Source organism: Sceloporus occidentalis, unplaced genomic scaffold (assembly GCF_023333645.1).
Source record: "Sceloporus occidentalis isolate IW3139 unplaced genomic scaffold, rSceOcc1.0.p SCAF_3, whole genome shotgun sequence".
NCBI lineage: Eukaryota > Metazoa > Chordata > Lepidosauria > Squamata > Phrynosomatidae > Sceloporus > Sceloporus occidentalis.
This window is the reverse complement of record NW_028316983.1, coordinates 248,948,421-248,961,469: the sequence shown is the minus strand read 5'-3', so window position 1 is coordinate 248,961,469 and position 13,049 is coordinate 248,948,421. Positions and strand designations below refer to the sequence as shown.

Genomic DNA, 13,049 nt, shown 5'->3' with positions numbered 1-13,049 from the left:
GCTTCACAACATTAAAAACAGTACAATTAAAAACAATTAACAGGGATTAAAATGTCAGAGTATTAAAATAGGTAGCTATTAAAGGAATGAAACACATGTAGGATTACATTTGAAAAAGTGGGACCGTGAGTGAGGAAGAAAAACAGGCTTCTTCTAGGAAACCGGAGGGACAGTCGGAAGCCACCGGCCAGAAAAAGGTGCCCAACAAACCTCCCAAAGAACAAATTTATTGTAAGAATAGCAATAATAAAAATATATTTTTCTTTACAGAAAGATGTTTTGGAGAGAAGCGCCAAGACTTTCTCAGCCGACTTTGGAAGACCTGCTTAAAAGAGAAAGGGAGACAGAACAGAAAGCATGAGATTCTCATTGGGAACCAGAACGCTGCAAACTTTGGAACTGGCTCCAAAACTCTGGGTCAGTTTTGAAATCTATCCGATCTGAAGAAGCCAGGCCTTTCCCTCTGGGCTCCTGGGCGCCTTGGGTTCCCCTGGCTGTCTTTGGCTTTCAAAGGCTCTAAAGCAGCGGTCCCCAAACTGTGCCCTTTATAAGAAATTTTGGACTCCATCTCCCAGAAGCCACAGCCACGTTGGCCAATGGTCTGGGATTCTGGGAGCTGAAGTCCAAAATCCCTTAAAGAGCACAGTTGGGGGACCCTGCTCTAAAGGGAGGCAATAATGGCATTTCATGGCAACACTGGCATTTTGGGGAGGGGGACTGTTAGCACACCTTGCATACCCCACATCCATAGAATCACAGAACCATGGAATCCTAAAGTTGGAAGAGACCCCTCTAAGGGCCCTGATCCGGTCCAACGCCCTTCTTCTGCCATGCAGGAACTCTCCATCTAAGCATCCCCATTTGCAGATGGCCATCCAGCCTCTGTTTATTGTATTGCTTCTTTGGGGACAAATATTTTGTTATACAGTGGTCCCTTCCCTTACGCAGGGGATCCGTTTCGGACCCTCCCCCCACATAAGGAAAATCCTGTGTACGCTTGAGACCCATTAAAGACAATGGGACTTGTGTGTGCAGCAGCATGCCCGCCATCACTCTTTCCGGCATGGCTTTCAGTGTATGCTGAAATATATATTGCGCCCGCGTATGGCACAGGCACACTGTAATGGCAGTTAGAGAGAGAGCAAAAAGCATGGACCTGGGAAGCATGATGACCTTTCCCTCGGAGAGTGGAAAGTGGAGAGAGACCTTCTTCAGAGGTCTTTAAACAGAGGCTGGATGGCCATCTGTCAATGGGGATGCTTTGATGGAGAGTCCCTGCATGGGAGAATAAAGCAGTTGGACTGGATCAGGGCCCTTCTTGGTGTCTCTTCCAACTCTATGATTCTATGACCGTTAATGGACTGGTCACATAGACCTGAGGTCATGTGGAAAGGACCCATGTGCTGTGAATATTGCTGCTTCCCAACCCCCTGCCATGTGCATTTTCCTCTCGATGGTCACAAAGAAGTCTTTCAGCCTAAACCCAAAAGCATTAAAGCATCTTTCTGCAATCCCCATTGTGTTTTCCCCACATCTCATCCTATACCAGACTCTCTGGGGTTGTCCTGACCTTATTCCTGCTTGATTAAACCAATGTCACTGCCATCTACCAAAAATGTTCCTTTTGCAACTCTGAAGTTAAAACCACCAACCAACTGGGAATCCCATTGTTTCTGGGATTCCCAGAAGGTCAGCTCTAATTGCCTCGAGACAAGTTCAGCCCATAAATATGACCACTTTGGCCATTCCCAGTTTGGTCCAGTTTGGAACCAGGCAGAAACTCTGTCCGATTCAAGCTTGGCCCCACAGTACTTCTGGCTGGACCACTGAGTCCCATTAACTCCCAGCTTCTCCCAGTCTGGAGCCTGGCTCTAGGGACTGGAAAGCCTTGCCCATTGCAATGCTTTAATTTGCTACTCACTGCCACCTTTTGCATCTTAGTTCTTGGTTGTGTGTGTGTGAGTGCTTCATGTGAATGCTGAAATCCTCTTGTTATTCAAACAATTAAAATGAGTTGCACTTAGTACTCTGGAGTTGTAGGTTTTTGGAACCGGTAAACATGGCCCTCTGGCTGCTAAATTATTGAGCTGAATTAATTCCCCCATTGAATACAATTTGTGGGTGCCCTCCTGGGACCCTCGGTTTTTGGATAACAGCTCCATCATTTCTACAGAGCAGATGTACCCAGAGAGTTGGGAGGGACTCTGATGGCCATCCAGACCAGAGGTTCTCAACCTTTGGTCCTTCAGGTTTTTCTTCATTGCCCAAAATGCCTGCCTTCATCGCCCAGAATGCCTGACCATTGGTCATGTTAGCAAAGGCTTCTGGGAGTTGAAGTCCAAAATGCCTCCTTCGTTGGAGGTCTTGAAAGAGAGGCTGGATATCCACCTCTTAGGGGTGCTTCAGCCACGGATTTCTTGCACTGACAGAGGGCTGGACTAGGTGACCCCTGGGGACCCCTTTACCCTCCTATGAACCCTCACCCCTCCTCCCCCTTGACCCCAGGAGGCCCACCTTCACACGCTGGTTTCGGTCTCTGCATCCTCATCTTCATCCTTGGTGACGGTGGTGGGGGGCAGGTGGCGGATTACGTGGCGGGTGGAGATGTCCTCATAGTCAAAGTAGTTCAGGTTCAGGTTGCGGGCGATGCGGCGCCCAAGGGCATCTAGGACCTGGTGGGGCAATGCGTGGGTGGGTGGGTGGGATGGATGGATGGATGAGTGGATGGATGGATGGATGGATGGATGGATGGATGAGTTGGTGGATGGATGGATGGGTGGAGGAAGGGAGGGAGGGATGAATGGATGGATGGATGGATGGAGAGGTGGATGGATGGATGCCAAGACACAGAGGAGGAGATAGAGAGGAAGTTTGGGCCAACTTAACAGCAGAAAGGACAACATAATAAAATAAATAATAAAAGTTTTATTTTTATACCGCCCTTCTTCAAATCAGGGCGGTGCACAACAAGATTATACAAATACAATGTACAACAAGGCAATTACAAAAAACGTATCACAATAAAAAGCCTAAACTTATTAAAAACATTACAGACTCATGCCAGTCTATTGTGCTGGCAGAGAAAAGGGGGGGGGGGGGAGGTGAGCAATTCTGGAGGGGAGTATTCCGGGGTAGGCCTGCTCAAATAAATAGGTTTTCAGCCCCTTTTTAAATTGGGGTAGGGAAGTGGCTGCGCGGAGCTCTGTGGGCAGCGAGTTCCAGAGGCTGGGGGCCAAGATCGTGAATGCCCTCCTTGATGTAGAAGCTAGTCTAACCACCGGAACTCTTAAAAGTTGCTGCCCTGATGTTCTGAGGGTGCGGGGCGGATTATATGGGGAGAGGCGGTCCATCAGATACCCTGGGCCCAAGCCATTTAGGGCTTTATAGGTAACGATCAACACCTTGTATTGCGCCCGGAAGCGAATAGGCAGCCAGTGCAATTCTTTAAGCACTGGTGTTATGTGACTGGCCCTAGATGTATTGGTAACCAGTTGGGCTGCAATATTCTGCACTAATTGCAGCTTCTGGGTATGGTACAAGGGTTGCCCCATGTAGAGCGCATTGCAGAAGTCCAAGCGAGAGGTTACCAGAGCATGTACGACAGTTTCAAGGTCCCCCCGGCCCAGGTAGGGACGCAGCTGGCGTATCCGCCGAAGCTGATAGCAGGTGCTCCTGACTGTCGCATCCACTTGAGGTGTAAGGTGGAGCGACGAGTCAAGGAGCACCCCCAGACTGCGCACGGAGTCCTTCACAGGAAGCGTGATCCCGTTCAGGACAGGTGGAACCACCGCCATTCCTGGACCAGGGGAACCTATCACAAGTACCTCCGTTTTCTCTGGATTCAGACTGAGTCGGTTTTCCCTCATCCAGCCCATTACCGACTCCAGACAGGCCACGAGAGAAGAGGTGCCATCCCCGGTCACTGCATCAGTCGGAGGCATAGAGAAGACTATTTGGGTGTCATCAGCGTACTGATAACCCCGCACCCCATGTCTCCGGATGATCTCTCCCAGCAGTTTCATGTAAATGTTAAAAAGCGTGGGAGACAAAATGGCTCCTTGGGGGACCCCAGATGATAGGGGTCTCCTGTCAGAGCACACGTCTCCCAGCTGCACCATCTGGAACCTCCCAGAGAGGTAGGACTGGAACCACTGGAGCGCAGTGCCCCCGATTCCCACCTCCGCCAGGCGCTCCAGAAGGATACCATGGTCTATGGTATCGAAAGCCGCTGAGATGTCCAAGAGCACCAACAGGGACACGCTTCCCCTGTCGATGCCCAGATGGAGGTCATTGACCAAGGCGACCATGGCCGTCTGAACCCCGTAGCCCGCCCGAAAGCCGGTTTGAAATGGGTCCAGATAATCCGTTTCATCCAAGATCGATTGAAGCTGGATTGCAACTGCCTTCTCGATCACCTTCCCCAAGAATGGCAGCAGCGAGACTGGCCGATAATTATTATGCATCAGGGGGTCGAGGGAGGGCTTTTTTAACAGCGGTTTTATAGTGGCCAATTTCAAGCTGGATGGAAATTGCCCATCCCTCAGAGATGTGTTAATAATCCGGTGTAACAACGAAGTTACCACCGGTCCCCCCTGAGCCGCTAGCCATGAGGGACAGGGATCGAGGGAGCAGGTTGTCTTCCGAACGCTTCGAAGGATCTTGTCCACATCCTCGGTACTAACCGACTCAAACTGATCCAGTTTAATAGAGTCCACGGAGGCTCTGGATGCCTCTACCCTAGGTTCTGCCCTAATGCCGGCATTAAGACCTTCACTTATCCGAGAGGTTTTATCCGCGAAGAAGTTGTTAAATTGGTCACCGCAGGCCTTAGTAGGTTCAAGGATCTGGTTCAGGGTGGGAGGGAGCTGAGTTAGCTCCTTGACCACCCTGAACAACTCTGCTGGACGCGACTCTGCGGACGCGATATGAGCACCATAGAACGAATTCTTAGCTGCCTGTATCCGTAGTCCTCCAAGAGGTGGTCCAGGAGAGTCTTGTCGGTTAAGCGTAACATAAACCATCTCATCTCCTTCCTGAACCCTGGGGTGCCCATCTGGGGCCCGTTCCTGACTTTCACTGGAGCTCCTTCATGACTTGCTTTCAGTTCAGAGGAAGGCCAGCCATGCCAACTCCCATAATCCCCCAAACAGCTATGCTGTATACATAAAGCCCAGCCTTCTGTCTAAGTGGGTGTCCTCCATAGGTGACTCCAGCTCCCACCATCCCCAGCCAGCTTTGCTATATAAATCTCAGCTATAAAAATATCAGCCTTCCCACCGAGGTGAGTTTCCTCTTGTTGTTTTTGACTCCAGCTCCCATTATCCCCAGCCAACCATGCCACAGAAGTATTGGCTATGAAAATAACAACTTTCCCCAAGCAAGTATGCTCCAGATGTGTTTGACTCCAGCTCCCATGATCCCCCAGCCATCCCAGCCCAGATGTGATGGGCTTTAACTCCTAGAAGAGGGGCATTATGGGATACGGGGATCCAACATAACATCCAACTGACAGCATCCTAAAGCTGGAAGTTGGACAAAAAAACTAATAGCAAATTCTGCACCTTTCCCATAAAGAAGAAGAAGAAGAAGAAGAAGGGAAATGCAAGCTATAAAAATTAATTGTATTGATTAATTGATATCTATTACGATGTTTATATCCAGCCCTGCCTCAGAAGATCTCTTGCAAATCCTATCTCTTTAAACTATTCCAAACTGTTTTACAAAAGCAAAGCAGAAGGGAACGCTTAAACCATCCGAAAACACATTGAACCATTTGCCAGTTTAAAACAAGCGAACGCATTTTGAAACTATGTGTAGATGCTATAAAGATCTGGGTGGGATCATTAGATCCCGGAGGCCTTTAGTCAAAGCGGATGCCATCTGCCCGGCGTGCCAACCTAGGCCCACTTCCCCAATGTTTTCCTTAGTTTAGGCATACAGAGAGAGATGTGTTCATGGCTCTCGGGAAGCCATGCAAAACTGCTTCTTCGGATCTTAAAAACGGGGGAGCATTTCATAAATGGGTCAGGAAGGCTTGACTTGATTACAGACGCCTCTTTCTCACCATTCACAGCCCAAAGGTCTCATCCGCACTGCAGAATTAATGCCGTTTGACACCACTTTAACTGCCATAGTGCCATGCTATGGAATTCTGGGAACTGGACTTTTGTGAGACGTTTGGCCTTCTCTGTCAGAGAGGTCCGGGGGCAGCAATAAACTACAAATCCCAGGATTCCATAGCATTGAGCCATGGCAGTTAAAGCAGTGTCAAACTGCATTAATTCTGCTGTGCAGATGCAGCCCAGGAGAGGGACTGGAATACATTGATTATTATTATTATCTAATCAATAATCGATAATTGGTTATTAGTTTTATTCTGTATTTTGTGTTTGTGTGTGTAGCATTTAAGTTTTGTTTTGCACTGTAGTTTTAATTTTAATTTGTTGTCTGCCTTATTTTATTGAATGTTAATATCTATTAATAGGTATTATATTTAATTATTCTCACAGAATGTATGCAGAGCCAGGTTTATTTTATCTGTTCTAATTGACTGTATCTACAGCGCTATCTAAATAAAGCTTTATTATTATTATTATTATTATTATTATTATAGTTGACTATTGTATTTTACTGTTGCGTTTTACTATTGTACTTCAGTATTGTATTCTACTACTGCAGTTTTGTATTTTATATTGAAGTAGTTATATTGCAGCTGTCTTTTGTATTGAAGTGTTTTACTCTGTTGCAAACTGCCATCTACATCAATGGTACGATGCAAATAAACAATATTACTACTACTACTACTAATAGTAATAATAGTCTAAAATCCAACAGGTACACAGAATATCCTGGGCAGGAGGAGAGAGGAAGCCTCACCCTTGACATTCTGTAATTTGTAATTTTACATCATCATCATCATCATCATCATAATTGTTTTTCCCGCTTCTCTCTTCGGATTGAAGAGGGATGACAGCAAGTAAAAACATCACAAAAATGCATACATAATTTGGAATACATCAATCCCATGTATAAGTCGAGGGCATGTTTTGGGGCCACAATTCTGGATTTTGCTATGACCCATCATGGGAAAGTCAAGGGAAAAACTTAGGGGCAAAGGACGAAGCAAAGGAAAACAAGGCCAAGCAATGCATAACTATGTGTGCTCTTACTAAAGGCTGGATGGATGAGAGAGTAGAAGGGGATCAGTGCTTCCAGGGCATATGCGCGCATATATATATATATATATATATATATTTGGCTTAAAATACAGTACTTACATTGACCCATGGATAAGTCAACTCAGGTTTTTTGGGTCGATTTTTTAACCTAGACTTATAGCTGAGTATATATAGAGTAGGTCAGAGCAGCTACCTGCATGCCTAGACTTTCCTTTGGGGTGATGCTACAGGGACCATCGTGGCAAAAGCATGCCCCCCGAAATTTATCCCCACAACACTGGGGTCAAAGGGGTCCAGAGGCAAGGCCTCCCCAGCCGTGGGGCCCTTTCTTGGCACATCTTTCCCCATCCGCAAACCCGCGTTTTCTCACCTCGTATTGGTTTGACAGGTGTGCCAAGGTGAGCACCTCCAAATGGTATCCGTTGATGATCAGGCTGTAGAACAGCTTGCCATAGGCTAGAAGGGAAAGGAAGGAGGGTCGGGTTTATTACAGCAGTTGTAATTATGACTTAATTGTTTTTAAAAATATATCAATCAATCAATCAATCAATCAATCTCCTGCCTTTCTCCCCAGAGGGACCTCAAGGCAGCTCACAGATAGAAGCTTTAAAACTGCAATAGAATTCAAACAATTAAAACGCTTATATATAAAATCACATAAAATATAGACAAGTTAGAAACAGACTAAAAACCCACCGGCTCCATAGAACCACATTGATTTCATATATGAATAGTTTCATAAGTTTGCATTGCAAGCTTTTAAATTATGACGGGAACTGCCTTGCATCATCATCATCATCATCATCATCATCTGTATTGTTATAGATAAGCTTAAAATTTTATGTATAATGTTTATAGTTGATTTAACAGATGATTTTAATTGTCATATGTTTAATTGTCGTTTTAAGGGCTGGGTGGGAAGACTGGGCTATTACATAGGATATTGTTGGAATTTTAAATTGTAAGCCGCTCTGGTTGTTTCTTTTAACAGAAAAGCGGGATATAAATACATTATTATTATTATTATTCAGGTGGGGCCTGACCAAAGTAGAACAGAGTGGCACTATGACTTCCCTTGATCTGGACACTATACTTCTATTGATGCAGCCTAGAATCGCATTGGCCTTGTTAGCTGCTGCGTTGCGCTCTTGACTAATGGTCAACCTGTGGTCTACTAGGACTCCTAAATCCCTTCCATGCGTTGTCTTGTTGAGGCAGCTAATGTTACCGGCTTCTTTCTTTCACATAGTTTCAAGAGGCTGTCGTATTTTGGGCATATCCTGAGAGAGCAAGAGTCATTGGAAAAGGGGATGTATGCTGGGGAAAGAGAGAGACAAAGTGCAGGTGGATCCTGCTCCATCAACTGGACGTCTGCTTGGTTTTGGTTATTGGTATTTGTCTTGAATTGTCATTTTAAATCTGAGGGCGGGTGGGTCTTTGGGTTATAAGGTTTTATGATATTAATTATTTGTCAAGGAAATGCAACATGGGACATGCAGATATAGAAATAAAATATGTATGTCAGAGTCAGAATGACTAAGCAATTAAGAAATCACACAGGAGTAAAGGATGATATCATTTAGAAGTCTTGGAAGCCAAGGACAAAATTAAGGAATGTACATTGGTAACACCTGAGACTTGTTACTTGTACAAGGTGATCAGATGATGTTCAGGGGTTGGACTTGAGTCAACCAATCATTGTGAGAGTACACACCCGCTGGGTGGAAATTGTCTAGTGGGTGGTAACAAACATTTGCTATAATAATGGCCAGTTTTGCTAATGTAACCTGTGGGTAGTTGTGGAGTATTGGTGGAGTGTAGGGATATTGTGGATTGTTGGGCATATAGAGATAGTAACTGTATATAGTAGAATAAAGTAGATCTTTTATCTAAGACTACTGAGTTGTGTTGGTGTCTTGAGTGAAGATACAAGAACCAGCAGAATCCTGATGGTGTTTGGAGACATCTGAAGAAGAAGAAGAAGAGAGAGAAGGCTTGGAGAAGATTGTCAGGGTCTTCAGCCTATTCTCAGAAAACTCTGCTGCTTTGGGAGAAAGCAATAACCACTGACCAAAGCTGGTCAGCTCAGCTTCATTAACAAGGTGTTGCCTGAGGTGTAGAGCAACAACTCCCATCATCCCTGACATTATTATGTTGTATTGTACTGTATTTTAATGTTGTAAATCGCCTTGATCCAGTTGGACAGGCGGGATATTGATGATGATGATGATGATCCTTTCCATCCAGGAAGGCATCATTGTTGCAAGGCCTGAGCCAGGCTGTGGATGACCAGTGACCTTGGAGGTCTCTCGGTCAGAGAGTCGCCATAGGTCCAAGTCAACTTGGCAGCAAATGCCAACAATGCCAGCCAGTGCCCCTCGGTCCCTCCCTGCCTTTGACCATTACCATCCCGCTGGGCTACGTTCCGGACGTAGATCTGGTGCAAGGGCCCTTCGTGCCACAGGATGCCCTTGATGTAGAACTGGTAGTAGTTCTTGGCATGGTTGATGATCAGCCGCCGCTTGTTCATGTTGCTGATGACCAGCCAGAGTCCGGTCAGCATGGCATAGACAAAGAGGACCGAGAAGTCCTGGGAGCCCTGCAGCGGGAACAAGAGGTCAAGCAGAGAGAGGTTGGGTGACCAACACACTGGCGGTCCCAGCATCCTCTGCTACTAAATGCTGACCACCCGCTGACCATCCCAGTTGATGGCCTTCCCCATTGTTGGCATTTTCTTTGGCCAACAAGCTTTGGGGAATGGACTGCGATGGGCTTTTAATGGGGTGCTGCATGGTTGGTTTTTATCTTCTGTCCTCTCACTGAGTGTTTAATTCTTCTTGTTGTGGTTGTTGTGTGCCTTCAAGTCATATCTGACTTATGGCAATCTATCACTTAGGGTTTTCTTTGCAAGATTGCTTCAGAGGTATTTTGCCATTGCCATCCTCTGAAATGTTTTGCCCAGAACTGGACACAATATTATTCCAGGTGGGGCCTGACCAGAGCAGAATAGAGTGGCCCTATGACTTCCCTTGATCTCGACACTAGACTTCTGTTGATGCACCCTAGAATCACATTGGTCTTTTTAGCTGCCGCATCACACTGTTGACTCATGTTCAACTTGTGTTCTACTTGGACTCCCAGATCCCTTTCACACGTAGAAGTCTCCTTAAGCCAAGTGTCCCCCACTTCTATATCTATATATTCGTTTTTCCACCCTAAGTGCAATACCTTACATTTTTCTGTATTGCATATCATTTTGTTAGCTTTGGCCCAGCTTTCTAATCTATTCAGGTCATTTTGAATTTGGATCCTGTCCTCTGGGGTATTAGCTACTCCTCCTAGTTTGGTGCTATCTGCAGATCTGAACAGAGCAACTTTCCTAATGCCATGACCCTTTAATACAGTTCCTCATGTTGTGCTGACCCCCAACCATACAGGAGCAGTGTCTCGGTTCCTAAAACCATAGGAAATACAGTGCGCCCTTGCTTTACGCTGGGGATCCGTTCCAGACTCCCCCGCGTAAAGCAAATACCGCCTATGCCCGAGCCCCTTTTAAATGAATGGGGCTTGTGCACATGGCAGCGCAGCAGCATGTGTGCACCACAAACACAAGGCCCATTAGTCCCTATGGGACATGCTGCTCCTTCTCCCCGTGAGGCTTTCAGCGTATGATGTGGGTGCACTGTATGTGTTTTCCAATGGTCTTAGGTGACCCCTGTGAAAGGGTCATTTGACCCCCCAAAGGGGTCACGACTCACAAATTGAGAACCTCTGGAATAGGGGTAGCACAATGGCCCAGAGGAAAAGGGAACTTGGCAGAGCGTCCTGGGGTTGCGTTTATTCACCTTCTCTGCTCTGAAGTAGAAGACACTGCCCACCAGAGAGACCACAAAGATCAAGGCTCCTTTCCAGATCAGGTCCTTGTAGTACTCCATGACAAACACTGCAGGAAGGAGGGACAAAGGGACGTGGTCAAAGCCCACCTCAATGGACCCCAGTTAGGAACCGCAGCCCACCCACCCTCCACCTCTCTCTCTTTCGAATGTCAAAACTCTCTCTCACACACAACCCTTGCACAAAAATGCAACTTCCTGAAGGTATTTTCAGAGCGGCTCTCTCGCCCTGAGATCCTGCCTCTTAATTATGCCCCTTCCTCCTAGAGTTGGGACTCAAGGCAGCTCACAAGGGAACACTGACTCAGAACTTACCCAAGCAATGGGCATCATTTCATCTGAACAGTATGAAATTATAGTGAAGCACTTAGACCGGGCTCTACAGGTAAATGGTTATTCCAGCACTGTATAAACAAAGTGCTATATAAAGCATAATAATAATAATAATAATAATAATAATAATAATAATAATAATAATGGCTGCCAGGCCCAGGAAAACCCAGAGGAGGGAAGACAAGCAGCCCCCCAAAGGGAAGGTATTTTTACCACACATCAAAGGAGTCACAGACAGAATAGGCAAAGTGGTGGGAAGCACAACCTTCAAATGGTTTACAAACCGACAAAGAAAATCCAGCAAATGCTTGGCTCAGCCAAGGACCAGAGAGACCCTCTCACAGCCGCAGGAAGAGTTTAGCGCATGCCATGCAGCTGCAGACAAGTCTTCATAGGGACCCCCAAACGCAGTGTGCAAACAAGGATCAAGGAACACGGGAGACACTGCAGACTGGGCCAGCCAGAAAAACCAGCCCTAGCAGAACATGCCACTAACCATCCTGGGCACAAAATACTGTTTGAAAACACTGAAGGTATGGACCATGCCAAGCATTACCATGTCAGGATGCTCAGGGAAGCCATTGAGATCCACAAACACCTGGACAATTTCAACAGGAAAGAGGAATCCCTTAAAGTGAACAAAATTTGGCTTCCAGTCCTGAGGAATAGCAAAGTGAGGACCCAGCAAATGCAAATGGGAAACCACTCAGAGTCAGGGCCTTTCCCAGCAGATCATGATCCCCAATTAGCAGACACTCATCCTGCTTTGCATTATTAGCCTCCCAGCCTGAGGCCGGCCTTCAGCACAGAACAAGACACAGATTAACACAGGAATCACTCCTCCTCACCCAGGGTCTCACACACACACACACACACCCTCTCTCTTCCATGTTAACATTCTCTGAAGATGCCAGCCACAAATGCTGGCAAAACATCAGGAATAAATCCTTCTAGAACACGTCCACAGAGCCTGAACCCCCCCCCCCCAAACTATTTACATGTCAGTTAACCCATCAGTTACATTCTCATAGATCTGGCTCAAGGTATGAACCGTAACAAAATGGATCCTGCTGCAATCCCAATATCCACAATGATATAACCATTCCTGGCAGGGGCTCTCTTTGGAGCTGCTGCCTATTGAGCAAAGGATGGCATAGATCGGGGAGCTACTGGACCCTTGCTCCAAGGGGACCCTTCAAGGACCAACTCACCCTTGGGCTGCTGCAGCTGGAATGGGAAATATTTGTTCTCCTGGAGCTTCTCGGTCAGTTTCTTCTCCGAGTGGAAGAAGTTGAAATGCCAGAGGGCCAGGGAGCCTTTGAAGGGAGACACGGGCATCTTGCTGGGCCCTATAGGGAACGTCTGCAGGGCTCTCTGCCTGGAAGAAGAAACCCTGGAAAGGAGAGAGAGGGGGAACCTGTCGGGTGGTGGGTCTGCCCCAAACCCACGCCTGGCAAACTAGGCACCCGGGGCAGCAGAGGTGAAAGCGGAGACCCCAAGAGAGCCCTTGGGTAGTTGTGGGTCTCAGGAGCAGCCTGGCCCCCTGTCTCTGTTTTGTAAACCTTGGGTCAGGCAGCTGTGGGGAGGAAGGGCCAGAAAAAGACTAGAGTTGCTCAGCCTGGCGTCTGAAGAAATCGGACCAAAA

At 46.7% G+C, this 13,049-nt stretch overlaps 1 protein-coding gene across 1 annotated transcript; it reads right to left on the bottom strand.

The window, feature by feature from the left end:
• Nucleotides 1-219: 219 nt before the first annotated feature.
• Nucleotides 220-12,742, bottom strand: CATSPERQ (catsper channel auxiliary subunit theta). The gene is made up of 6 exons (XM_089518996.1): nucleotides 12,616-12,742; nucleotides 11,024-11,121; nucleotides 9,585-9,777; nucleotides 7,549-7,634; nucleotides 2,515-2,672; nucleotides 220-322 (listed from the first exon to the last, which is right to left on the bottom strand). The coding sequence occupies exons 1-5, from the start codon at nucleotides 12,740-12,742 to the stop codon at nucleotides 2,517-2,519; spliced, it is 660 nt and encodes a 219-aa protein (XP_089375122.1). The 3' UTR covers nucleotides 220-322; nucleotides 2,515-2,516.
• Between the last annotated feature and the right edge of the window lie 307 nt (nucleotides 12,743-13,049).